Raw genomic sequence first — 25,311 nt, 5'->3', positions numbered from 1 at the left:
CACACACACACACACCCACACACACACCTCGGCAAGCATTCACACGCACGCATCGACACATCTGCATGCTCTCACATGTCTGTATCCAAGAATATCCGGGTACATTAGAGGTAACATACATTCTTTCTAGTTCTTATGCAACGTCCAAAGGAAATGCAAAATATTTCAAAACAACACTTCAAGTTGTGGAAAGGGTCCCCAGGTGTTTGATATGTTTTGAATATGACACGATGATACAAAAAGAGAAACGGTGTTAAATTCAAAGGGTTTGAGCTGGAACTGAAGAAGCAGTTAAACAAAAATGCAATAAAATGATAAAATAAAATAAAAATAGGCTCATGTGCACACAGGCTGGACTGTAGCTCTCAGCTGTTTGAAGTCTCTGTTTTCCTGAACACGGCCACTAGATGGCGACGAGTGCCTCGGAGCAGGCGGTGGTAGTGTCACAGATGTTGTCTGCCCCCTCTTTTGTTTTCTGCCTTTGGAGGAAGGAGACCTCAGCTGTTGAAGGACATTCTCCATTATGGGTTCAATGTTCTTTTGAAAATCATTTCCATTAAAACATGTTTTTTTTAAAAGGGACAGTAACAAAAGGAAGGTCAGGTGGAGCAGCGAGCGGAGCAGAACTATCAGGGCCGCCTGGATGGGTGTGAGGCGTGTGTGTGTATAATTGTGTTCGTGTTTTGAATAATGGTATAGACATCCTTCTTTCAAGCTATGATCAAGAACACTTTTTGTGCATTAAGGACTGAGAGCTGAGAAGTGTCTGCTGGGAAAGACGGCAGCCTTCCATCTCGCTTACGGCGTGGACCTCAGCGGACGTGTTGGAACATCAGTGTGTGTGTGCAGAACCTTTGTTGGGGGGGGGCAGCTCAGCAATATTAAACAACGGATTGAAACCTGAAGGAAAAATTGGGATGAGAGATTAAGAAAACTAGACAGGTCCCCTTTGGGGTTTGGTGCGAATAGGACATTAGAAGACACCTCTGTTGAGATCAAGGAGAAGGCAAGAACCATTTTTATTTATATTTCAAGTCCAGTGACCCAGGTAGGGATATGCTTTTGAGTGTCTACTGGGCAGCAATGTTACATCACCTCCCAAACAATCCCATGAATCTGTTTCCTTCAACTGTGAAACCAGTCCATGATTTTAAAAAGTTATCTGTAGAAATTTCAGTTTTACTTTTCCCTTTTTCACAATGTTTCTTTCTTTTTCTCTGTCTTTCTTTTTTTTTCCATTTATTTATTTTTGTTTGTGTGCATTCATCTCCTGAATTGACTGGGCTGGCATTCAGCCCAGGAAACGTCTCTGTGCTTGGCTCCTTTTACCAGGTGGTAGTTTCTCCCATCTCCTGGCCCTGGTGGGACATGGGAGCGCTGTAGCTGGAGTTACTGGCCAAGGAGAAAGGGGGACTGGGTCCGCCCCCGTACGCCTCCCCGGGGACGGGCTGCAGAGAGCTCGGTAAGCCCGGATCGGGACTCGGGGTCTCCGCGTGAGAGATCATGTCCGTGAACCTTTGGTCGTCTGACGGGTGGTGGCCCGATCCCTCCATGGCTCCGGGTCCGGAGCCCAGAATGTAGGGGGACTCTGCCGGAGACTGAGCCTGCGAGGACGGGGGACCATGAGGGAAGAAGTCGTAGTTGATCCCTGGTCCGTAGTAGTCACCTTGGTATTCTGTTGCAGGAACAGGAGAAAAACATGAGATTTTTATTTAAAAAAATAGGATTTTAAAGCCATAAAACATTCAAGGGTCTCTGGCTACAGCGCGTGCAGCTTCACACACAGCTCTACCCCTACATAAGTGGTGAAATTGATCATGTCCAATTTCCAACCAACTGGTCTCCAACAGCCTCATTTGAGTGTATAAACAACTCCACACCTCTCCACTTCAGTTCTCACGCCTTTTCCACAGTGCATTCATCTCCCGCTCTCATTCAGCTCGCAGCCATGCGTGCACCTCCGAGGATTCCCGCCCGACCAAACTTCTGGATGTGGATGAGAAATTCCAAAATGAGATTCATCTCCTGAGCTGCTCAGAGTGTTCTCCACTATTTAGTTTCAGTGTTCAGTGCAGGTGAGCTTCAAACACAAATATAACGTAGGGCTGGGCGATATGGACCAAAAGTCATATCTTGATATTTTCTAGCTAAATGGCGATACTCGATATATATCTCGATATTTTTTCTGTGCCTTAATTGGGGTTTCCCCCAAAGCATTATAGCATAGCATCTCTGTTAGCTTAATTTTTTTCTGAGGCAAACCCTTAAAAAAACAGTCAGTTTTAATACAAAGCCTCATGCCAAATGTCACACAGGTTCCTTTATTAACAGAGGTCTGCACAATATCAAAATGTATAAAACAAATGAAATAAAAATAAACTGCCTGCATATATAGAATAAAAATGCTTCTTGAATAAAATAAAACAAATATCCACTTTCCTGCATAACAATTAAATTAAAATACACTGTGCAATTAATACAATGTAGACAGTAACAGGCAGACTTTTCCACTGAGGTTGACAGTTGTCCAAATAACAAAACATTTGTGCAAATCTCAAATAAAACATTCAAGTCAATTTGTCACAAAATAAGCTATATCAAAATCATTAAAAAAAAATGTAAAAAAAAAAAAAAAAAAGTTTTTTTTTTTTTTTAAATCGATATAAACGATATTGTCTCGTACTATATCGTGTTTGAAAATATATCGATATATATTAAAATCTCGATATATCGCCCAGCCCTAATATAACGTTTTTATAGTTGAGAGATCTGAGCACGACTTTGGTGTACATTTGTTGGTCAGTTTGTCTAATCGACTGTTCATAACACAAAGATTGTCTGGCTCCTTCAGAACACATATTTATTTTAAACTAGACCTGCACCAATTCCAATTGCCAAGTCTAGATATTCTGAAAGTCTGACCTGCTGTTACTGATTTGTTTTCTTAGAACTGTAATTATCTGCTTTCTTAATCAACACTGAAGGTTAGCAGAAGCTGCAGGCTGTGTTTCTTAATATCTTAATTTTTAGCCTCTGACTCCTGACTACGTTTTTATTGACATTCACAAGAGTATACATAAGACTGAGAACAGTGTAATGAGATGTCGTATACAACATTAATACACAAACAATCATTATCAATCAAACAAGCCAGGGGTAGACAGCAGGACACAAAAAATAAAATAAAACTTACTCATTAAAAATATTGTAAAGCTTACATACATGTTTTAACAGCTTTTTTATTCTCACAATCACAGAGGGAGGAGATAATATTGTTTAATATATGCAGAAAGTTCAAAAAAGTTTGGTTTCTTACCAGAAAATTTAGATTTGTGTATGTAAAATTTAGATAAAATAATTAACAAATGAATCAAATAAAACTAGGAATTCTATTATTATATATTATAATACCAAGGTTTCATTTAGAGTCACAGTGCATACAAGTCACCTCAACGTCTTTCTTAGGCCTTTGTATGTCGTGATTAGTCGGGTACAATCTATGAAGCATCTTAAACGATATTTCTTTGACCTTGTTGGTTAATAAAAACTTATGAGGCAAAAGCCAGACTTTTCCCCAGTGAATATTTCCAACAAAAGCAGACCAGTAGGATAAAGCAGAGGGTGAGCTCACAATATGTTGTTGAAATAGTTGGTGAATAATCTTGTTTTTATTTTTATTATTGCCTTTGAAACTAATTTTCCCCAATGCCGTTTCAGTTACACTTAAAGATATGGGCAATATGTTGTTCACATTAAGATCTTTAAAAAGGGAGATAATCCCTGAAGGCACTGCATCAAAAACCACAGAAAAATCTTTGGGTGTAACAGGGATTCAGTAATGTTGCATAAATTCAAAATAACTGTAAAGATGCCCATGTTGATCAAACAGTTGACGCAGTAAAAGTATATTATTATCAAATCATTGTTGGAGGAAGATAGATTTGTTCTCATATAAGGTGTATCTATTGTTCCATATAAAAAAATCTATGGGGAGTAAAATTAAACACTATGCCAACAGCATTTGTTTATGGAATGAGGAAAGTTGGAGAAGAAGTTTGTTGGCATTATAAGTACAAAGCAATAAAAACTGCACCCCACCAACCGAAGAAAAAAGACATAGTGGGGAATAAAGTTCCATAAGGACGCCTTATGCTTCAGGTTGTGATTAATCCAATTAATTTTGAAGGTGTAATTTAGTGAGGTGAAGTCCAAAATATTGAGACTGCCTTTACTGTATTCATTCATTAACACAGAGTTTTTAAGATAATTAGTCAGATTTTTTTTAAATAAAGTCTTGTCTATTGGCTTACAGACACAATTCTTACCTCCTAAAGCTAGGGCAGCGTATATTAGCCTTGAAATGCCTTCGGCCTTTAAAAGAAGTATTCAACCTCTATTAGTTATTAGTTATTATGGCACCTTTGGGATTCATTTTTATTAATAATGATACCTAAATAAGTAACAGATGTTTTTATTGGAATATTGGAGATTGACTCAAGATCACAATCTTTAATTGCTAAAAGTTCAAATTTTTTGAGATTTAAACAAAGACCAAACTATTTAGAAAATTGTTCTATCATATTTATAGCTAAAGGAACTTGAGAGCTGTCCTTTAAAGACAAGGTTGTGTCAACAGCCAGTTGACTTATCAACATATTTCTGTCAGCAATAAAAAATACCTTGTAGATGACTTGATATGATCACATAGGAGTTGGGCAACTAGTAAAAATAAATAAATACTGAAAAATTGGGCAATCTTGCCAAACCTTTACGGGAAACCTGGGAGATGATTGAACAATTGGCAAGGGTTTTAAAGGGTTTTAATGGCATTCCAGAAAAAAATCACCAAATCCAAATTTTCTTAATGAGTGGAAGACAAAGCTGTGCTCCGGAGTATTGAAGGCTTTAGAGTCTAGGAAAGGCATAAAACTATTGTCAGAAATAAGGTGGAAATAGTCAAGAATGGCTAAGACAAGCCTGATATCATTAGTAATGTCTGTTGGGCATAAAGCCTGACTGCGTATCACCAATAAAAGTAATCTAGTACTCTTGTTGATTCTCATAGCAAGAATTAAGACTAGAATTTTATAATCGTTGTTAAGAAGACAAAAAGGAATCCAGCTGTCAATGTAGAGAGGGTCTTTGCGAGGTTTAGGAATTAGATTCATCGAATCTTGGGTCATACTTATAGATAAGGTGCTAGAAAATAAACTTTCATTAAATACATACAAAGGAAAAGACGCCCTCTGCTGGTAAAATACTTTATAAAACAGAGGATTTTTTATTTTTTAGGAGATTGATAAAGTCACTAATTTCTGTTGGAGATAACGGGAGATCACATAATTCAGTATCAGACTCATTTAGAGTATTATGTAATCAATTTAAGAACATTATATTGTAGTTTTCATAGTATTCAGATGTATATAGTTTCTTATAGAAAGTGGAGCAAAAGTTGAATCAAATTTGTGGCTCATCTGTTCATCAATAATTAATTATTGTGTTTAGTTTTGCGTGATACTCCAGATTGAAGAAGTATGTACAGTTTTGTTCTCCTTTCTCTAACCATTGTTTCTGTGGCTTTATATAAGCTCCTTCTGCCCTTCTCCTATAGATCCCATCAAGTCTTTCCTGTAAAATAAAAGTTTTATTTTGTCTTCTTCAGTTAGGGTGTGTGGTAGAAGTTGAGACAGTAATGAGATATCAGATATGATATTTTGTTCCTCTAGTATCCTGTTTTTTGCTAATTAATTATCCTTTTTAGCCTCATTAAAATAAAAATGAATAAGCTGCAGAATGTTTGTCTTAACTTATTCATATTTAAGAAGAGTATTACTCAGTTTCCAATGTACTGCTCTGCTGTTTTTAACAGAAGGAAAAAGTTTAATTGAAATATGAATAGCTTTATGATCACTGAATGGGCAGGGAGTAATGTTTATTGTGAAATCTTGTTAGCTCCCATCAGAAGTTGAGCTTCCAATGTATTGGTGCCACAGACTGTGTAAGAAGAACTGAACAACCCTGTGACCATAGGCGGCCTTACCTACTGTATGTTTCAACCGTTTCAGTTGAAACGGGCCCGGCCACCAGGGGGCCCCCAACTGACTGACAAAAAAATAAATGCGCAAGGAAGACAAAATAATAAATCACTACCCGCCATTAAACTAACCAGCTAACATCCAAGAAAAATGAAAGGAACATACCAGAGTGGTGCTGAAAAGCGAAAATTAGCAGATATAAAAAAGAAAGCTGTGAGTAGTGTTACCGGCCAGCCCGGTGCCCTTTAAGGCGGTGTCTGTGTTCGGGTGTGTGTGTGTGTGAGACGTAGTGGGTGCAGCAGAGGAGAGAGAGGGAGATGCAGGTGTGTGCGTGTGGAAGACCGGTACACGTGTTCAGTTACTTCAGTGTGTCCTCCGTTAGCTTTCAGTTGTCGGCCCTCACGTGTTTTGTTTGCTCTTTACAAGTTTGTAATAAATGTGCGACGTTGCACGGACAGTATTTTTCTATGGAGCCAAATCAAGGCCAAAAGTTTTGCTAATTTGAAAATAAAATTTGAACCTGAAAATTCTTTTTTACAGTTTCAGTTTTTATTTTTTTCAGTATCAGATCTTTTTTTCAGTTTCAAATCTTTTTTTTTCCATTTTCACATCTTTTTTTTTTCAGTTTCAAATTTTTTTTTCAGGTTCAGACTTTTGGCCCCGATCTGGCGTGGGGGGCGTGGCATCATGAGTGACAGCTTAACAGAGAAGGCGGGGGACGTTCCTCAGTCATGTTGCCTTCAGGAAACGTAGGTTGCAGAAGTTATCAGTAGAAGTATGATTCAACACTGTATATACACTATATTCACGTGATTGGCAGTGGAAAAAACTGATATTAGTGACACATTTCTGTTTAAAAAGCTGTTTTAGACCGTATTTGGTAGTATGTGGAAGTGGGAAATGTCAAACTTTAAAGTGTGGCTGTTGAACTGTACAGTCTGGCATAGTGTATTGCTTTTATACTGCGATTGGTGCCAAGTACGATCTAAAACAGCTTTTCAAACAGAAATGTGTCACTAATATCAGTTTTTTCCACTGCCAATCACGTGAATATGGTGTATATACAGTGTTGAATCAAACTTCTACTGATAACTTCTGCAACCTACGTTTCCTGAAGGCAACATGACTGAGGAACATCCCCCGCCTTCTCTCTTAATCACTCATGATGCCACGCCCCTCTCAGTTGATGCCACGCCCCCCACGCCAGATCGGGGCCAAAAGTCTGAACCTGAAAAAAAAATTTGAAACTGAAAAAAAAAGATTTGAAACTGAAAAAAAGATTTGAAACTGAAATAAAAAGATTTGAAACTGAAAAAAAGATCTGATACTGAAAAAAATAAAACTGAAACTGTAAAAAAGAATTTTCAGGTTCAAATTTTATTTTCAAATTAGCAAAACTTTTGGCCTTGATTTGGCTCCATATTTTTCCTCCGTCCTTTTTTCCTTCACTTTCCCCGGACTCCTAGACAACCGCCGGTTACCAGCAACGAGCCAGAAACCGTATTTAAATACCAGCACTCCCAAGTACGGCTCGGAGATAGGACTGGAAATTAAGAAAGGTAACAGTAGTCTTCCGAAAGTGACCTCTTTCTTTGGTCCAGCATCTGCACCGACTACAGCAGCGGCTGCCGCCCACTCTAATAACACCAACGCAGTAAACGCAAAATATTTCTCCTTTTGCATGTGGAGATTAGCACCTTCCTTTCGAACGTATTAAATACAGACGCAATCACAATCCCCGCAATAACTTTCAGGCTTGGTAAATCTCATTGCGGGTGGTAAATGGAGATATTTGCATTTTCCCCTCCCAGTATTAGCGATTTCTGGTGGGTACGCCCCATATTGATTATTCATCAGGGCAATACTAAATGAATTGCGTGTGCTATTTTGCTCATTTGAGAGGTGCAGTCCTCTTTGCACGCTGTTAGTAGATCAGCTGGCACTTTGGTTTGCGGGTGCTGTCAAGTTTGCACACGTTTTTACACACGCAAACCTTTAGTAAATCAGGCCCATAGCTGGCAAATATAGTAATAAATAGGGCCCCATATTAAATATTGAAACGGGCCCCCTGATGCCAAAGGCCGCCATTGCCTGTGACATCACCCAAACATTTTCTGAATAGAGCTTTTGGAGACTTTTGAAGGCGACCAAAACTGTTTTCTGAACCGGACTGTACATATCTGCAAAGTGGGACATTTTAACATGGAGGTCAGTGGTTTAGTGGTCAATTGAGATACTGCAATTATTCCTTACTTTCGTGTTGATCTCCTACCCAACCTTTAATGCATTTGGTATCTTTTTTACCCTTTTAATGATTGATGCAGTCTCATTTCATCTTGCATATAATGCCAACAAAATGAATAATAACAATAATGTTTAAGTAAAAAGAAGAACCTTTGATGTCACAAGAAGCATTGAATAGATTATAACCAGATCAAACTGAAAAAATGTAGACGGCTGCATTTTATCTATAGGATTAACCCCCAGCTCCTAAGAGTCCGACTGCTCACATCGTGAAATATCTTCTAAATCGTGTTTCTAACAGTATCTAAAGCTCTCTTCCTCCTCAATATTTCTGTTTTTTTATAACTCCTGAAATCCCATTAACAACAACTTTCTTCAACATCCAACTTTCTCTCTGCGTTTGCTTCAAGACGCCGAAGGAAATAAACTGACACAATAATGACAGAATCCACTCACAAATCTTCACAGCTTTCACAGAAAATCTCCAGAAACAGACTCGGATTAGCACATTTTGAAGTAACCCGTGACACTGACTGGCATGTTTATGCCTCTGAGAGGGTTCGGCGGTTGTCGCGGTTTCAGATTGATGAGTGACGTCTTCTTGGTTGTCTTCTGTTTATGACTCCACGGGAGGAATTTGTTACTGCTGCTCAGAGCATTGAAAATGTTCCCCTGTAATGTGCATCTATTCATTTATTGCTTTGATAATTAATTAATCTCTTTTCCAACAAGCTCACGATGACGGACGTATTCAGAGTAATAAAATGGAATTTAAAATTCCACTGACATGTAGCATCCGGCTTTGCTTAAGCATTTCTAACTCCATAAAGCAAAATGTAACACATTTTCACATAGATATGAATGTGACAAACCTTTATTTAATTTTTTTTTAAAGGTGGAGGTATAAAAAAAAGCATGTGGACCTCTTGGAATGTATCGGTTTTCTCTATTAATTTGTCGATCAAAACGGGAGAAATTATAATTGTTATCAATTACATTGTATTTGTCTATCATGGCTGATTAATTAAAAAGGTTTAATATATATTTTCTACTGCATACAGAGCTGACATGTCATGCAGCAAGTGTTGTACAAATAAAATTAAAGTGGATCAGTCCCATTATTCAATAACGGATTCAGCTATTTAGACAATATTGGGTCCATCCAGCCGAAATTAATATCAGTGTGTGTGTGTGTGTGTGTGTGTGTGTGTGTGTGTGTGTGTGTGTGTGTGTGTGTGTGTGTGTGTGTGTGTGTGTGTGTGTGTGTGTGTGTGTGTTGAACATGGCATTTTTCTGCCAACATCTCCAACAGTAGGAACCCTTGAAGTGTTTTTTCTCGAGCCACCACTGCTTCCTGCTTCAGTATCGCGGCATGCCTGCTGCCGTTTTTATTCAAAAGAAAACAAGAGTGCGAGCTCCTCCCTCCCGTGCTCTTTCATGAACTCTCACAGATTACTTTTTTTTTTTATTTAAACAAATAAATGGAACTGAATTTATATTATTTACTTACTAATTCTAACATAATATTTTTTTTTTGTTTTGTTTTCTTTATTATGTGAAGCTGTCACAAAGGTGATATTATAACACAACTATAATATGTTCATAAATGTTAGCGGGGTAAACGATCACATCAGAGAACCGAGTTTGAGCCCGTCCGACCGATCGTTGGCCAAAGAACATGAACTTTTGTTGGAATTTAAAAATAAAATAACTACAAAATTACATCTCTTGGCTTAAATATTGAAACAGAAACAGTTACAGGTTTGTATGATGTCACACATCCACGCTGCTTTGTGCAATAGAACCACCAAAGTAGATTGTCGTCATTTATACGTCTTTATAGTGATACTACTATGATTTGGACATGTGGATAACTCTGTTTTGCACCTTTTCTTGCCGGATTGGACTGAACATATGTAGAATTTACATAATCACAACATAAAATAACAGGAAACGTTAAGACAGTCAAACGTTTGCCTGTAGGGAATCAGGAATCTCAGACAAACACTGAGCCAGAAAGTACCATCGACTTTTGTATTATGAGTGAATCCACCTATTTCCATTTCCGAGCAGTATTTCCGTGAGTCCAGATTATAAACCCGCAACAACCAGCTGAGCTTCCATCCCCGTACTAATAACCAATCAACTCTCACATTTGTCTGATAGATGTGATGCTGAACAGCCAGGGGGCAGGAAACTCATCTGTCTGAAGGTAATAAAAGCCACCCATCAACACCCCGAAGAACACGAATGTGTCTTTTTCTTCTTTTTTTTAAATCTGTGCATATGTGTGTCACTGTGGGGTTGTCGGGCAGCCAGACTGCTTCAAGTCACTGCAGCTGGCCAAGAAACAGCTAAACAGATTTAACAAAATACATCCAACATCTTAATTAGTGAGCTCTAACAGTGCAGGTGGTCAAAGTTAATTCCATCCCCTCCCATCTGTTTCCATCTACCAAAGGCTGATTAAAGCCTTACGTTCAACAGAGGAACATTTAAGTTATATAATGTTATTGTGATGAATGATCAGCACAGCTTTTAACCTCACATTGGTCCTACAAATGTCTTATTCCCACTTGCATGGCAGTGCCAGCTGCCATGTAAGGCGCAACGAGGTGTCCAACAACCCCGCGATCAGTGGACACGCCTCACACACCTGTTGGTTTGCCGCACATCTGGGAAGCCATAGCAGGAAACTCAGGAGGAGTGCCCCAGTCAGGCCTGGACACAAACATCTTGATATCCGGATTAGGGCTGTTCGATTTTGCCCAAAAATAAAATCTCGATTTTTTTCTCTCAAAATCCGATTTTCGATTACGATTATTTTGTGAATTGACAAAAGGCAAAGAAATTATTTCAAATATGCTGTTTTTTTATTGAACATTTGCCCCATTGGGCTATAAGTGCAAACTTTGCTCTTATTAAACCAAAAATGAATGAATAAAGTGCAAAACTCTGTAAAATAAGTTGAAAAAACGTTTTAAAAAAATATAATAAAATATAAAGTTTTATCTCTGAAAAAAAAAAATCAGCAAATCAGCACTTGCAAACATACAGTAAGTTATATTTCCAATTAAATAAAACAAGACATTTTCTAATTAAGCTAAACTGGGTCTTTGCATGCTAAATAATAATGCAACCCATGAAGGAGGTAGAGGTTTGTAATGTCAGTCATTACATTTGCTGTTCACATTTGCAAGTTTTTTGCAAGGAACACGAGCCGGTCTACCGCATCTGGCTTGAGGGATGCCCAGTGGCATGTTACAACGCCCCCTCCTACACTAAAGAGCCTCTCCGATGGGGCAGTTGTCGCAGGTATTGAGAGGTATTTCCATCAATCATTAATATGGTATCAATCATTAATATGTGTGCAGACAAGGTAAAAAAAAAAAAAAGTGAAAAATCGATTTTACGATTTTCACGTTTTAACATCGTTCTAATTACATAATCGCGATTACGATTTAAAATCGATTAATCGAACAGCCCTAATCCGGATATACATATGTTTGGCGGACATGTGCATTTCATATATTCATTTAGATGTAAGTGAGCTCTCTCTCTCCTTCCCAAATAGGGACATATATTAATCACAATCTTATAGGTGAACTGTAATAACGGGGAAAACAATCAAATACAATGTTTGCCTGACAGCACGCTTGGTGACTGTCTGCCAAGAAGGTCACCGTAGAGATGCTTCCGTTCACTTTTAATGTTGAAAGGAAGACAAAAACTGAGTGATGCCATCACAAAGCTGTCTGCAAAAAACTAATTACAGCATTTAGACAGTACAGTTGACTAACGTGACTGCAGCTACGATGTGAAAAAGTTGCTGGAAACAGTAATGTTGCAAACGAAAGCGACTTTGCTCTATTCGGTTTTAAAATGTGCAGGTACTAGCTTCTGCTAACATACTTTTGTAGCACTTTGAAGTCCAACTCTGACAGGTCAAGAGGCAGAAGCTGTGCTGTATAGATTCTCTTTACTGAACTACTTGATTGGCAGGTGTTCTGTGATTATGTGATTTTCTGCTGAGACTCTGGAGCTCAGAAAATGGTTTTCAAACCAACCCTGGTCATGTGCCCTCTGAACCTCTTCTGATGCAGCTAAAATGAGGCTGTGAATAACAAAATGGTTCAATAACTTAGAAAATGTTCCCAGGTGTTATTTGGAAAATATTTAAAAATTGGACAATATTGTACAAAATAATAAAAATTGTAGGGCTTCATTTGGTTCCTTATTACATCACAGAAAGAGGAAGGAAAAAGAACAAATGTACAATTAATGCCCCATTTCTACTTCATGCTGGTGTTCAATGCAAGCAAGGTCTTTATGGAGCTTGTTGCTACACCAGTCACCTCTCCACTTTCACTGACCTCCTGTACTAACTAGCACTGGATGCGAGCACAGATGACATGTTTTCTGCAAGATCCACCAGTTTAAGTCTTTCAATGCACACGAGGCAGATAACATCAGCGATTATGGATGGACTAACGGACGCATTGCATGACTGCACAGAACCAAGAACCAAGAGCAAATGAGGCCTTGAAACATGGAATCTGGTAATAACCTGGAAAAAAAATCCAACTGTTCCGGGAGAGCATGCAAACTCCACAAACATAGGCCCCAGGTGAGATTTCGCACTGGCAACCTTCTTACGATGACATGTACTGCCCACGTGGTGTACATGAAGATGCAATTTAAACACATTTGATGTGTTGCATTAAAAGAAAAAAAATCTCTTTCATATATAAATCTATTGACTATATGCTGCCAACATCAGATCTGAAAGACATCGTAAAGCGGACGGTCGTATGCATAAATTAACTCTTTATAAAGCTTCAAAGGAAAAGCATGCTCTGAGGAAAAAGCAGTACACCGGTTATATATTTATTCTTCTTTCTTAATTATAAACTGACCGCGTGCTTCAATCATTGATGAAAGACGCTGACAAATTAGAAGCCTCGGGTTTGATCCCTATTTGGATATTATTTTATTTTATTACTACGCCGGGTGAGATACGAATGGTAAATCAACATCTTTGAATGGCAGGTTAAAGAAAACATTCTGATGTTGTGTGTTTTCACCTGTGACCGTGGCGTTTTAAAAAAGTGCTTTCAGCCACAGAGCACTCAATGGGACATTTATGCACCGAGCTCTTAGGCTCTGAAATTGTCGCTCAGCGTGTTCTTCATCATAAAAAAAAAAAAAATATTACCCAAACAGTTTAACAGGGGATTAAAGCGCTGCACATATACACAGTTACTTTGCAACCATTAACATTTACAAGCCTCCGCCTGCCTTCTACACTTCATAGTTCGATTAAATCTGTTCTGTTTGAGCAGCACCTTGAGCCCAGATCGATGGCAGACTCAGATGTTGTAAGAGCATTTCTCCACTCCCACTGTATCCTCCTCTCATCCAGTCTGAGCTGGGAAACTAATAGGTTAAATATCAAGAAATCTGTCCGTGCATTTCTGGCTTCTGGACGAGGAGGGGCACCTTTCCTAAACAACTGTCTGGACTCTCAAACAGGCCTGTGACAGTTTTTTCATACCTTGATAATGAGCAACAAGCTTGTCCTGTGGTGATTTTGTGTGAGGGAGTGTTTGTGTGTGGTGGTGGTGGTTGGGTGGGGAGGAAGGGGGTAGCTCTACAAACTATAATTACACTCACACATGCAGATGCATCATTGCACACGCAGGTATTCCCTCCCTCTGAGCAGTGAGCAGGCACAAAAGCGTGTAAAAAGCAACGCCTGGAGAGAAAGCAAGAGAGGCGAGAGCACAAGGGATGGAGGTATTGTCCTCCGCTTCTCCCCTCCTACTCCCCTGCTCGCGGCCTCGGCAGCGCCGTTTTATTGTATCCTCAATGCCAAGGCCCCTCAGGTAGACGAGATGGTGCAGCAGCTCAGACTGTCCTTCAAAAGGAAACTGCAGAAATACATGACAGCTGCATCTGCTTCACTTTCCGTTTCGGCTCGGTGTTCTGCTGCGGCTGTTGCATTCTTATCTTCCCGCCTGCCTGCATTTGTCCCAAAATTATTTTATCTCAATGCAAGACCACACATTTTTTTTGTAAAGTGGTCTTCAGAAGCAGCTTTTCTCTAACATATATTGATTTGAATCTGCAGTTTTGCCAACTGGAGATGCTATCACAGCACGTGTGATTAGAAGAAACCCAGCGTGTGGGAAACAGCACGTCATTATGTCTGCAGTTTATTTTCACAACAAAGCAGTTTGACCTCATCTGGTGTATGAAAGCGTTGCATTTTTACCCTTCAATGTTCCCACATGTAAAACAAAGCAAAAGATATTTTGTACCCCTTTAGAGCATTAAGTTTTAAGGTTTACGTTTCGTATTGTTTCCCTGGATACGCATGCACACAAAGAAACAAAAGAGCATTTCTCTCCCATGAAGTGTAGTACTGTTAAAAAGGCAGAAAATAAAAAAGATTTAAGATACATTCATGGTTCTAAAGATAAAAAATGATGCTGTAGTGGAGATCATTGGGTTCTGAGGTTCAGCAGACGTAAATCGGTTGAACGGCTTCAGCCAGACGGAAGGTCATGCATCATCGCAAACAACTGAAACTTTGTCTAAGTAGAGACATTTTACAATTTCCTCTCTACTAGCTCATTGGGACATGTGCAAATGGTAGCGCCCCCCTAAGGGTGATTTTTTTTACAAAATGTTATGTGCTTCCCAAATCTGGTACAGACTGTAAGTTCAAGTTTGGACCATTACTTTAGGAGATAAAAGATTAGAAAAAAGAAATTGATTTCCCAATCAAGTTTTTTTTACTTTTCTAACTAGTGACAGAAGACTAGTAGATGAATCGTATCAAGGTTTTTTTTTTAAATCTAAGCGTCAGAATAGCTTGTTCTACTTTGACTTTTATAATACTAAATAACTTAAACTATTAGGTTTATTCTTTCGATGTGCCTTCATGAATGAGCCTACAAACTTTCATGAACTTAATTTGGAGTTATTTGCTTCAGAAATTTAATTCTTCAAAAGTTAGACTTTTGGTCTTTTAAGAATAAAAGTATACTAACTGTTAGAAATCTTTATCTCATTTGGGTCTGGAGATGTGGATGAAGTTTGGTGTGCTTCCAAAGAGTTTCATACCAATTGTCATCAAGTTTTAGGCTTGAAAGAATTGTACTTGCTTGTGTGTGTGCGTACAGAGAGGCACAGCAGACGTGCACATGTTACTATTATAGGTGTATATAAACGATTATATACATATATATATATATATATATATATATATATATATTCAGACCCTGAAGTATGAAGTATACATCATTGAAGTATGATGTATAGTTTTCGTTATAATTTGCTTTGCTGTCTGGAGCCCTGATTAAGAAATAAATCTAAAAGCAATTATTCAGAAAAAATAACATCCAGGCCCTTAAAGCGGAAGCTAAAAGCCATCAAACATTCAGACACATCCTTACCAGCCAAGTTCACAACTATATCCTACTTCCTCCATACAATAAGAAACAATCTTTAATAGATTAACTGCTAAAAAAAACAAAACAACTTCCAGCATATTATATCCAAACCGCCTGTCAGTCAGAGGAGGGTCTTACATTTTTATTGGAGCTCTGCAAATGTTTCAACAGCCTAAAGTGGTTCTCCATCAAATCACTGCAGCACTGAAAAGACATTTCCATATCTGCTCAGTGGAGAAATCAAACCCTCATCCACACTCATCCCCAGCTATGTGAGCATTAAAACTCCTCACAGGTGAATATCCACCAGCAGATGCATGTGAGAATGATGCGGGACACTTTCTGCAGCACAAACTGAACGATGAGACAGACGTTCAGTGGATCAGAGATCTGTTGCAGGTCTTGCGTTTGGAGAAAAGTGGATGCTCTATTCAGAAAAAGATCAGACCACTTTCATCTCACATCCAGTTCAACTTTCCTGAGAGTAGTACGCAGGGCCGGACTAAGGATTATAGTGGCCCTAAACAAGATTTTGTTTGAGGCCTCAAAAAGATTACAAGCGAAAACACCAAATCACACATGCTGCTTACACATAAATAATACAAATCTCCTATTCTGTTTGGAAATAAAAAATATAGGGTTTTGTGGAATATGTTTATGTATTCAATAAATTAAAGTGAATCAGAGTTGGAACCCTTTTGAACATGTGCCCCTCCTTAGCAGTTGTGGCTCTAAAGAACTGCAGGAACCATAATATATTTATATCTTCTAAAATGAAAAATTAATAAACAAAATAATCTAAAAGGACTGAAAATATGAACAGTAGTGTAAGACACCCAGCACCAAACAACTGACTCCAATAATCCCAAATACATTTTCCTTTTAACTTAACATGTCTTCGTATGTTTTGTAGGTTTTTCAGGTGCTGTGTTGTGTTTAGCAAAGGAGTCCCCTCAGTGTGTTGTCACCACATCTCAAGCAGCCAAACCGCATCATTTCGTACAGATTATTCCACTGAGCTCTGGTTTGAAGAAGTTTTTCACAGCATTAAAATTACATTTTGATATGAAGCTGTGAGGGGGCTTTTTGTGAGAAGGAGGAGGAGAAACACAGAAAAGCTTATTTCTCCAAAATATTATGGGCTGAGAATGCTCTCAGATAAAAACATAAAATGTGAATCACCAGGGATCGGAAGACTCCATCACATTGTTGTGCGTGATCCCAGCCAAGTCATTGGACCGCTGATTCGTCTGCAAACTCTTATTTTCTTCAGTGGAAACACATGGCCCGTTTTTGTGCATTGGAGGTGGGTTTGAAGGGTCTGGTACAAACCTGCTACTCACTGACTTATTCCAACATCTCCTACCCAACCTTCAAGATAGCCAATATTTCCTGAAGCTGTTTTTTCCCCTCCTTCAGGTATACTGGACTCAAATCATACAAATATTAAATACTGGCTGTTTTTAGGTTTTACAGAAGATTCTGACAGAGAAAATGTCAAATAAGGGGAGGTCCGGCACGTCTTGTAACACCACTTCCTCCCTCTAGGGGTGCAGTTTATCGTGCTAATTTTCTGTTGATATGCTGCCCCGTATGGTCAGAGGTGGTATTTATACAGAGAACAACTTCAAATTACATTTAAACAATTTAGAACCGAATGAAAGTTTGGATTGAAGATCACTGAGAGTTTTGAAAACGAACCATTAAAAAGTCCAACCGATCTGTGTCTAAAGAGAATTTCAGGTAATATAGCAAAAACTCTTCAGTTACATCCCTATAAAAGATGAGTAGCTGGCACGTAGGGGACCCTCCTGTCTTTCGCATCCTGTGACTTTCAACTCTGTTTTGAAGCCGGTGATGTTTGTGTTTCACTTGCCCGGTGTTCATCTCTGAATTGTATTAAAAACCAGGATGTTATCTGTCATATTTCACTCACACATGCACGCTCCATAAATGGCCAGGATGCTGCAAGCGCGCCAGTGTGTCATACTTCCAGACAGAGAAGGAGCGTGAGAGGAATCTACATGTTTTGTCACAGATTGAATTCTTACCTCCGTAGTATCCGTAAGCCCCGGGCCCTAAAATGTCCGGATCCTCCAGCCGGCCTCCCAGAGGCCTCATCCTCCTCGGGCCCCTGAAGAAGGCGTGGCGGCGGGCCCCCAGAGCGCTCAGCTGCTTCATCCGCCGCTCTTTGGATCTTCTGTTCTGGAACCAAACCTGAAAGGAAAGCCGTGTTTTTGTCTTAATTATGGTCTTCCAAAATGTTTTTGCTTTCTCTGGTGGTTAAATCGACTCTGAGCTCAGTCAGCACAAAAATGTAGCCTTTCAATGAGGAAAAAAAAGAAAGAAAAAAGTTGCACAGAGCACAACATACAAAGGCCATTAAATCCCATCAGCCTTGAAATGGTGTCATTGGGTCACATTTTTGTTGTTTTTTGTGGGGTTTTTTTAAGTCTCATTTGAAAACAGCGACCCATTTCTCAGAACACGACAAAAGAACTCATTTGTGGGTCCTTGTAATCTTGATTCTCTGACACCTCTGCACACATTTTATCTGCATTAATCGGTTACATGTGCTTTCATTTCAAGTACACAGACCGATGTGTGAATTTATCCACCTCAGTACTCAGCTGGCTCTACCAGCTCAGAGTCTTGAACCACTTAAAAATGCATATGACATTAAGAAAAAGAGCCAAATATAAGAGAAGCTTTTTTTTCCAAAGCAGTACCAGTATGAGATATGTATCACTAAAATGCAATTTCCCCACTAATAAAGGAACCATTCAGAGTCGTTTTGTTGTGTGGTGATATAATGTAGCGTCTGGAGAGCCCAAACAATCAAAGGTACCATTAGATATGATCAAATAATAAGCAGGTAGAACACCTTCTGTGACGCTTTTTTAGCCATGGAGGCGTTTTCCTGTTAAACAGTTGGGATGAACAGTAAAGAAGGATAATAGTGCACCCATGCACGCCCTAAAGCACCTCGCTGAAAGTTCAAATAAACGGATGAAGCTGCAAATCAGAATATGATTAAATAAACTTTCTTTGTAGAGGAACAAAGGAGGATTTAACGTTTGCAGAGCTGCACAGCATATGGAGGAATGCCTTTGCATTATAAGCACATAACACATTGTGTTTTCGTCTTTGCATCAGTGCTGCATAATGATGTATGTTCACACCATGCTAGGCTACACCAGAGGCAGAATCCCACTGTGCTGCAGATTAACAAACACACACACACACACACACGCACACAAAATACCCCAAAACCACTTAGGCTGTGCTCTCTGTGCTCCAGCGGCAAAGGCAACACCTGCTTATTGAGAACAATCGTCTAACTGTAGGGTACATTTTTATGGAAATGCTCTCGCTTCCCTTGAGAGAGCGTTGCTTAGGGATTACACGCACACGCCGGAGAAGCAGCGTGGCTCACGGGGCTCCCCGCGTTGCGAGCTCTGGTATTTAACACACACTGAACGGAGAAAAGATGACGAAACTGAGCCTCCATTTTGGCTCCGAGCAACACAAACACATGAGGAGTGGAGGGACGGCCAACTGACTGACTGACTGCATGACTGACTGGCTGACTGGCTGACTGGCTGGCTGGCTGGCTGGCTGACTCAAGCTATTGACCGACTCCCTGACTGATTGAATGATCGAGCTCTCGCACACACAAACACACACAAATTTGCCTCCAGTATATGACACAGATGAGGCCGTTGGAGACGGATTGGAAGCAGGCTGTAAGTGAGTAAGAGCGGAGAGGTGGGAAAGGGGAGGGTGGTATGTAAATCTGTGAAATCAGCGATAATTACAGTGAGTGCACAAAAAGCCACATCACAGTTGGCAGAGATGGTGCTAATCATCCTGACACAGTCTGCACCCAGACGCCCGACTTGCGTGTTTATCTACACGCGTCTGTGTGTGTGTGTGTGTGTGTGTGTGTGTGTGTGTGTGTGTGTGTGTGTGTGTGTGTGTTTGTATCTGTGTTTGAGGATGAAAAGACACAGAAAGCGGAGTGTTTGTGTCTGGGGTTCCTCTTAGCAGTTGCAAAAAAAAGGGAAAGAAAAAAAGAAGAAAGAAATCAAGGCTAGCCATTTTTTCTAATTTCATGGCTGTGAAGCATTTATTATTTCCAAAATAAGCTGCCGCTTTTAGTGAAAAAAAAAAAGTTTATTGTTATCAGGGCATCAATAAATGGGATTATCTTAAAATTGATGCTTCTGGTAACTCTGAAGGTAAGTAGGAATATGTATTTTTCAATGCTGCAATAATAATATTTTTACTCTAATTTATTCAGTCATTCATTTTCTATACTCGCTTAATCCTCCAGGGTCACAGGGGTCTTTGGAGCCTGTCCCGGCTCATCACATGCGAAAGAGCTGGGACAGGTCTCATTTATCATACCACAAATAAAATATATGACACCAGTGGTTCGTGCAAATACATACGTTTGCGTTTTGTGATCATAAAATCAAAAGAAATCATAAGAAAAAACATTGAACCATTTGGTCCAGGAGTGAAAGCAGATTTAATTTCTTTTTGAAAAGGAGTACAGCGTTACCTTCTAAACAAGAAGAAGAAGTGAATATTGTGTTTTAGCAGGTTGGGTGTATTTTTCCCAGCATGCACTATCCTGTGTGTTTGTTGACATGAATGTAAGATAATTGTTGTTAATCTGTGATGTTTGCTGTTAATGGCATCATTTCTTCTTTAAATCCTACTAACAGTTTTGCTGTAGGTGGAGGGTGTTCTGCACCATGAGTGAGAAAGCCTGTACTTCTTAAATTCCCTTGGAGCCACACGGCAATGAAATCAAACAAAGTTATGGATATGTGAGGAGGATTTTATTAGGATTATAGCACAAAAGAGTATATGAGAGTAAAATTTCATAGTGTAGTCAACAAAGCAATAAAGTGACTGGTTTTGGATGTGGGTTTTAGAGAAGCAGCTGTTCTCTGGAACTGCATTTCTGCCTATACTTTCACCCCTGATTTTTATCATTACAGTTAATAAATCTATAATAAATAGGCCTAAAAGAAACATTTCACATCCCGTGCTGCCTACAAATTTGGATCTATACCCTGCTAATGGTCCACATCATGTTTTGACATTTCTCTTAACACATAATGAGGCTTTCAATTAAATGTCTTGCGCGTTTCAGTGAAATTAAAAGCTAATTTTACTGATTTATAATCCGTCATTTCGCTCCGATTTATCTTTGTCTGGGTTAAAACTACCCCCCGCAACTTCACACAAGAGTCCCCACCAGCCCCATTTTCGCTCCATGGTCTTACCTGGATGACGCGCATATTCAGTCCGGTTTCCTGCGCCAGCTGCTCGCGGATGTGCCGCGTGGGCTTCGGCGTGGCTACAAACGCCGCCTTTAACGTTTCCAGCTGCTTGGCCTTGATGGTGGTCCGGGGCCCCCGCCTTTTTGTCCCCGAGTTCTGCTCCTCGTTCTCAATATTGTTCGTTTCCTTATCAGAGGACGCTGAATTGTCCGTCTCCTTTATGTCGTCCTGGATCGGGTCCTGCAGATCCGGAGATAAACTCCTGTCTGTACACGACGACACTGCGAGGCGCGGGGAGCGGGGAGGGAAAACAAACAAGAGGAAGGTCATGATCCAGAATGTCAAGGAGCGAAATAGAGAGGGTGGGGGGTGTTTTAATTAGGCCTGGAGATGCAAAGGTTGATACGAATGAAATGTGCCAAAAAAAGACGCACTTGTTTGGAGCAAAAATGTATTTTCTTTTTAGTATTTGAACATTTTTGATTCACACAAACTGTAAAATGAGCCAAATAAAAAAATTTCTAAAAGTATTTTGAAGCAACAGTAAAGACGGAAAGCATCACCTGTTTTCAAATTAGAAATGCGCGTTAGGCATGAGCGTTAGGCGTAATGCGCATGGATAAATCTTAGCCCCCCCCCCCCCCCCCAGGAAATGAAGCCATAGGAGACACCTGCTGTCCTCTTGAACTGTTTCAGAGGATGGACAGAAACTAAAAACATGCGCGGGACTGATGTCCACAGCCCAGCTTTTGTTCTGTGGAGGAAAACCTCGAGATGCATCTCAGGAAGTTGTAGGGAAATGTCCCTTAGATTGTAATAAAAAAAGATTAAAAAAAAAAAAATAGTAATTTGAAATGCATTTTTATTATCGATTCAGTGTGTTATAGAAGGCTCACCTGAGTTCAGGTTGACCTCCTTGATGGCCCCGGAGCTCAAATAATCTTCTTTGCACACGAACTTGTTCTCGTCTATCACGTACAGCTCCTCTCCCGTGGACAGCTGCTTGTTACACACCATGCAAGTGAAGCAGTTCAGGTGAAACACTTTGCTGCGGGCTTTGCGGACCAGGTCGTTCGGAGAGATGCCCTGCAGACAGCCCGCGCATTTTGTGCCAAACCGTCTGGAAGACAACAGAAAAATTAAATTAGGATGGTTGTTTTTTTGTTTTTGTTTTTGTACTTACGGCAGTCTTTTACAAATGAATACAACCTGTCTTTTCATAGTCCAGTAAATTTACATTATTTTATGGTTTATGTCCATACTTACTATAATTTTAGTCTTTTTTCTGAGATCATATGGTATTAATTGTAATAGTATATTTTTCGCAAAAAATGTGACACAAATATAGAAAGCATCACTTTCTCTGAATAAAAACAATTAAATAAATGAATAAATAAAGTTTAAAGCACGATAAATCCATGAATGAAATGAAACATTAAAATGAATTAAAGTAAAACAATATTTAACAAAACAAAATAAAAATCATATTTTACATTAAAAACATAGGCTATTATATTTAATAATATATAATACTTGATTCCGTTTTTTTAATAATCTAAATATTGGGCTGAATAAAATCAGCTGAATGGGAATAGCCTATAAATACTTTGGTGAGCGTGGAATTAACAATTTTAAAAAGATGACTCATAATTTTGATGGCGGCGCTCTGACAATAACCCCATGCAAAACGCATTAGTGACAATCAACACATTGTAGCCACGGATATATTACGGGATTAAGCAGAGTGGGAGCATTTTAGCGTGAAAATCTTCTCTTAATCCATATTCACTCCTTAAATACTGGGAGGACGCGTGGGTTTGATGCACAAATAGTTTCAAATAAAGTCCTGTTCTGATCTGACAGAGTGAGACGGTTTAGGGTCGGTTTATTTATTTGAAACAAGTGAACGGCATTAAGATTTGGGAATTTTTAGTTGTTTGTGGTGTTTAGGAGGCGCTCTGAATGAAATTGAGAGTGTGAGCAGATGTTTGAGGCGCACAACGGGCCTCCTGTACCTGGGGCGCGCTCTTTTGGTGGAGCATTGTTTTTCCACTAATGTCGGCGTGTCTCCCCATTTGCAACGGCATCGCTTCACCATCCGCCTTTCACATGCATGCTCGAGCCCCCCTTCCCTGGAGTGAAAGGCCACAACTCTACTTACACAACAAATGGACGCATTAGGGTGATTACTGTTTCGCCTGGCTAATGGCTGGTCATTTAAATCCGCCGCTTGATGACGGGGACCTGCGCTAATATGATGGCCGAGGCCGAAGCTCCAACAGCACCGAGTCCCAACAAAGCCCTGCGCGTCTCACATGTCATTAGACACTTTAGGGAGGGAAAACACACAGATAGAGATTAAAATGATGCTCGGAGAGCAACGGCGGGACAAACAAGGGCTTCACTTATCGCTCAATTACCTGAGACACTTTTTGGGGGAAATGGTTAATGGCCTAATGGGTGTCTGAAAAGTGTCAGCTGCAATTGGAGCTGCAAATAGATTTTAAAGGATAGTAAACGTCAAAACACGTTGATGTGAAGTGGGTTTATATATATATATATATATATATATATATATATATATATATATATATATATATATATATATATATATATATATATATATATATATATATATATAATGTTGACCGGATTGATTCATAAAATGAGACTAGACTTTTTGATTTGTATCCATCTTATTATAGTGTTTTAAATAAAAAAAAGAAATAAAAAATATATCTAACAGATATAAATGTTTTTTCTTGATCTACAATTGTGCCACGGTGGTGCATTTCGCGCTAAACCCTGAAACTGAGGCTCCAGACTCTCCTTTTACCTGAAAAAGTCAATTTTGCAGTAGAGTTTTCCGTCCCGGGAGAAGCACTTCTCGGTGAGGTTGCAGTTGCAGTCACAGCACTGGACGCACTTGGCGTGCCAGGCTCGGTCCAACACGTTGAGGAGAAACCTGTCCAGGATGGGCCGGTCGCAGCCGGCGCAAAGGACCATCATGTTTCCGGCCTGTAGGACGCCGAGCGCCCACCTCTCCGCACCGACCGCGCTGCTCGGACTAGGGCGAGCCGGCTCCACGCGGAGCAACGTCTTGGCTCTTGGAGGGGGGGTTGCTGCCCTGGAGGCAAAAAAATCTGGGAAACCTGAAGGACAAATCCCCGGTATAGCTGTTCCAGTCCCGGTCCTTGTTTAGATACCTGTCACAATCCACAATCCACAGAGGAGAGGAGGAGAGGTCTCAGCCGCGCCAGCTGATGGAGCGCGTAATGGACAACAACCGAGCCATGTTTTCTCTCAAACACAACCTCAGAACATCGCATTTCGGACGGGTTTATTTCAGAAATTCTTCCCTCGACTCCTGCTTTGTTTTATTTTTGGGGTGCTCCAAGTTGATGTTTTTCTTCGGACTCACCTCCCGTGGCCACTTTCACATCACTCTGCCTGGGTTATCACGAGGTTTCGCCAGCGCGCAGCCGCATCCCGAGCTCAGATTGGACGGCTGCCTTGTTAATTCCCGTGCCGGATGGACCAATCAGAGTGCAGTTGTTATGGTTACACGTTCATCTCTGTAGCCTCCGAGCGAGACCCCAAAGCGCACAAATACCTGGGCCGTGGATGCGGGAGAGGCCAGCAAAAGCGCGTGGAAGGTTTCCACGGCGCGGGGAAAGGATCATGTGCCCTGCAGCACTTTATATGAGAATCCTGTAAAAAGAGGCAGAGGTTGGGAGCCGCCACTGAGATGAATCTGAATAAATGTGTTTTTCAGCAGCTGACACAACCTCGCAGCGGCCTCGTACGCGGCCATGCAGCAGGAGGGGGCGCAGGCCTTTTCTCATGCACGGAGCTACTTACAAGAACATGCCATGGATTAGGGGGGGGGGAGTCATTAATACGGAGAGCCTGGTCAGCCTTAACAGAGCGGCCTCCAGCCCACAGAGTCTCAGTATTTACCAACACACTCGTTTGGTCGCTTGTTGGTAAAGCAAACACACAACTAGCTCAGTCCTGTTAGTGGATTTAAGCTTTACCCTCTGACTTCATGAGGATTCATTTGAATGACAGTAGTGTGAGTTTTAACTCATTTCAGGCCATTCGAGACAGTATATTTTGGGAAGAACAGATAGAGTTTTTGCAGAACTGTGGAGAAGTATTGGTTACTCCTGGTCTTGTTGTTTTGTCTGAGTTTTGATGACATCCATAAGTCTCTCAAAGATACAAATCCAGAATCCTGGCTAAGCAGAATGGATATCTCTAAATATCATGTCAAAC

At 40.0% G+C, this 25,311-nt stretch overlaps 1 protein-coding gene across 1 annotated transcript; it reads right to left on the bottom strand.

The window, feature by feature from the left end:
• On the bottom strand, window positions 1-24,454 carry lhx5 (LIM homeobox 5). The gene is made up of 5 exons (XM_061733324.1): window positions 23,870-24,454; window positions 21,930-22,153; window positions 21,037-21,314; window positions 17,788-17,953; window positions 1-1,675 (listed from the first exon to the last, which is right to left on the bottom strand). The coding sequence occupies exons 1-5, from the start codon at window positions 24,040-24,042 to the stop codon at window positions 1,326-1,328; spliced, it is 1,191 nt and encodes a 396-aa protein (XP_061589308.1). The 5' UTR covers window positions 24,043-24,454; the 3' UTR covers window positions 1-1,325.
• Between the last annotated feature and the right edge of the window lie 857 nt (window positions 24,455-25,311).

This window comes from Cololabis saira, chromosome 11 (assembly GCF_033807715.1).
Source record: "Cololabis saira isolate AMF1-May2022 chromosome 11, fColSai1.1, whole genome shotgun sequence".
Lineage (NCBI taxonomy): Eukaryota > Metazoa > Chordata > Actinopteri > Beloniformes > Belonidae > Cololabis > Cololabis saira.
This window is presented reverse-complemented; position numbering and strand designations above follow the sequence as displayed.

Bases quoted from the DNA above. Each gene is read 5' to 3' on its own strand.
- lhx5 (XM_061733324.1), bottom strand. From the start codon at position 24,042: ATGATGGTCCTTTGCGCCGGCTGCGACCGGCCCATCCTGGACAGGTTT. The intron at 22,154-23,869 runs GTAAAAGGAGAG...GTTGTCTTCCAG, and splicing joins TGCAAAATTGACTTTTTCAG to ACGGTTTGGCACAAAATGCG. The intron at 17,954-21,036 runs GTAAGACCATGG...CTTTCCTTTCAG, and splicing joins TGAATATGCGCGTCATCCAG to GTTTGGTTCCAGAACAGAAG.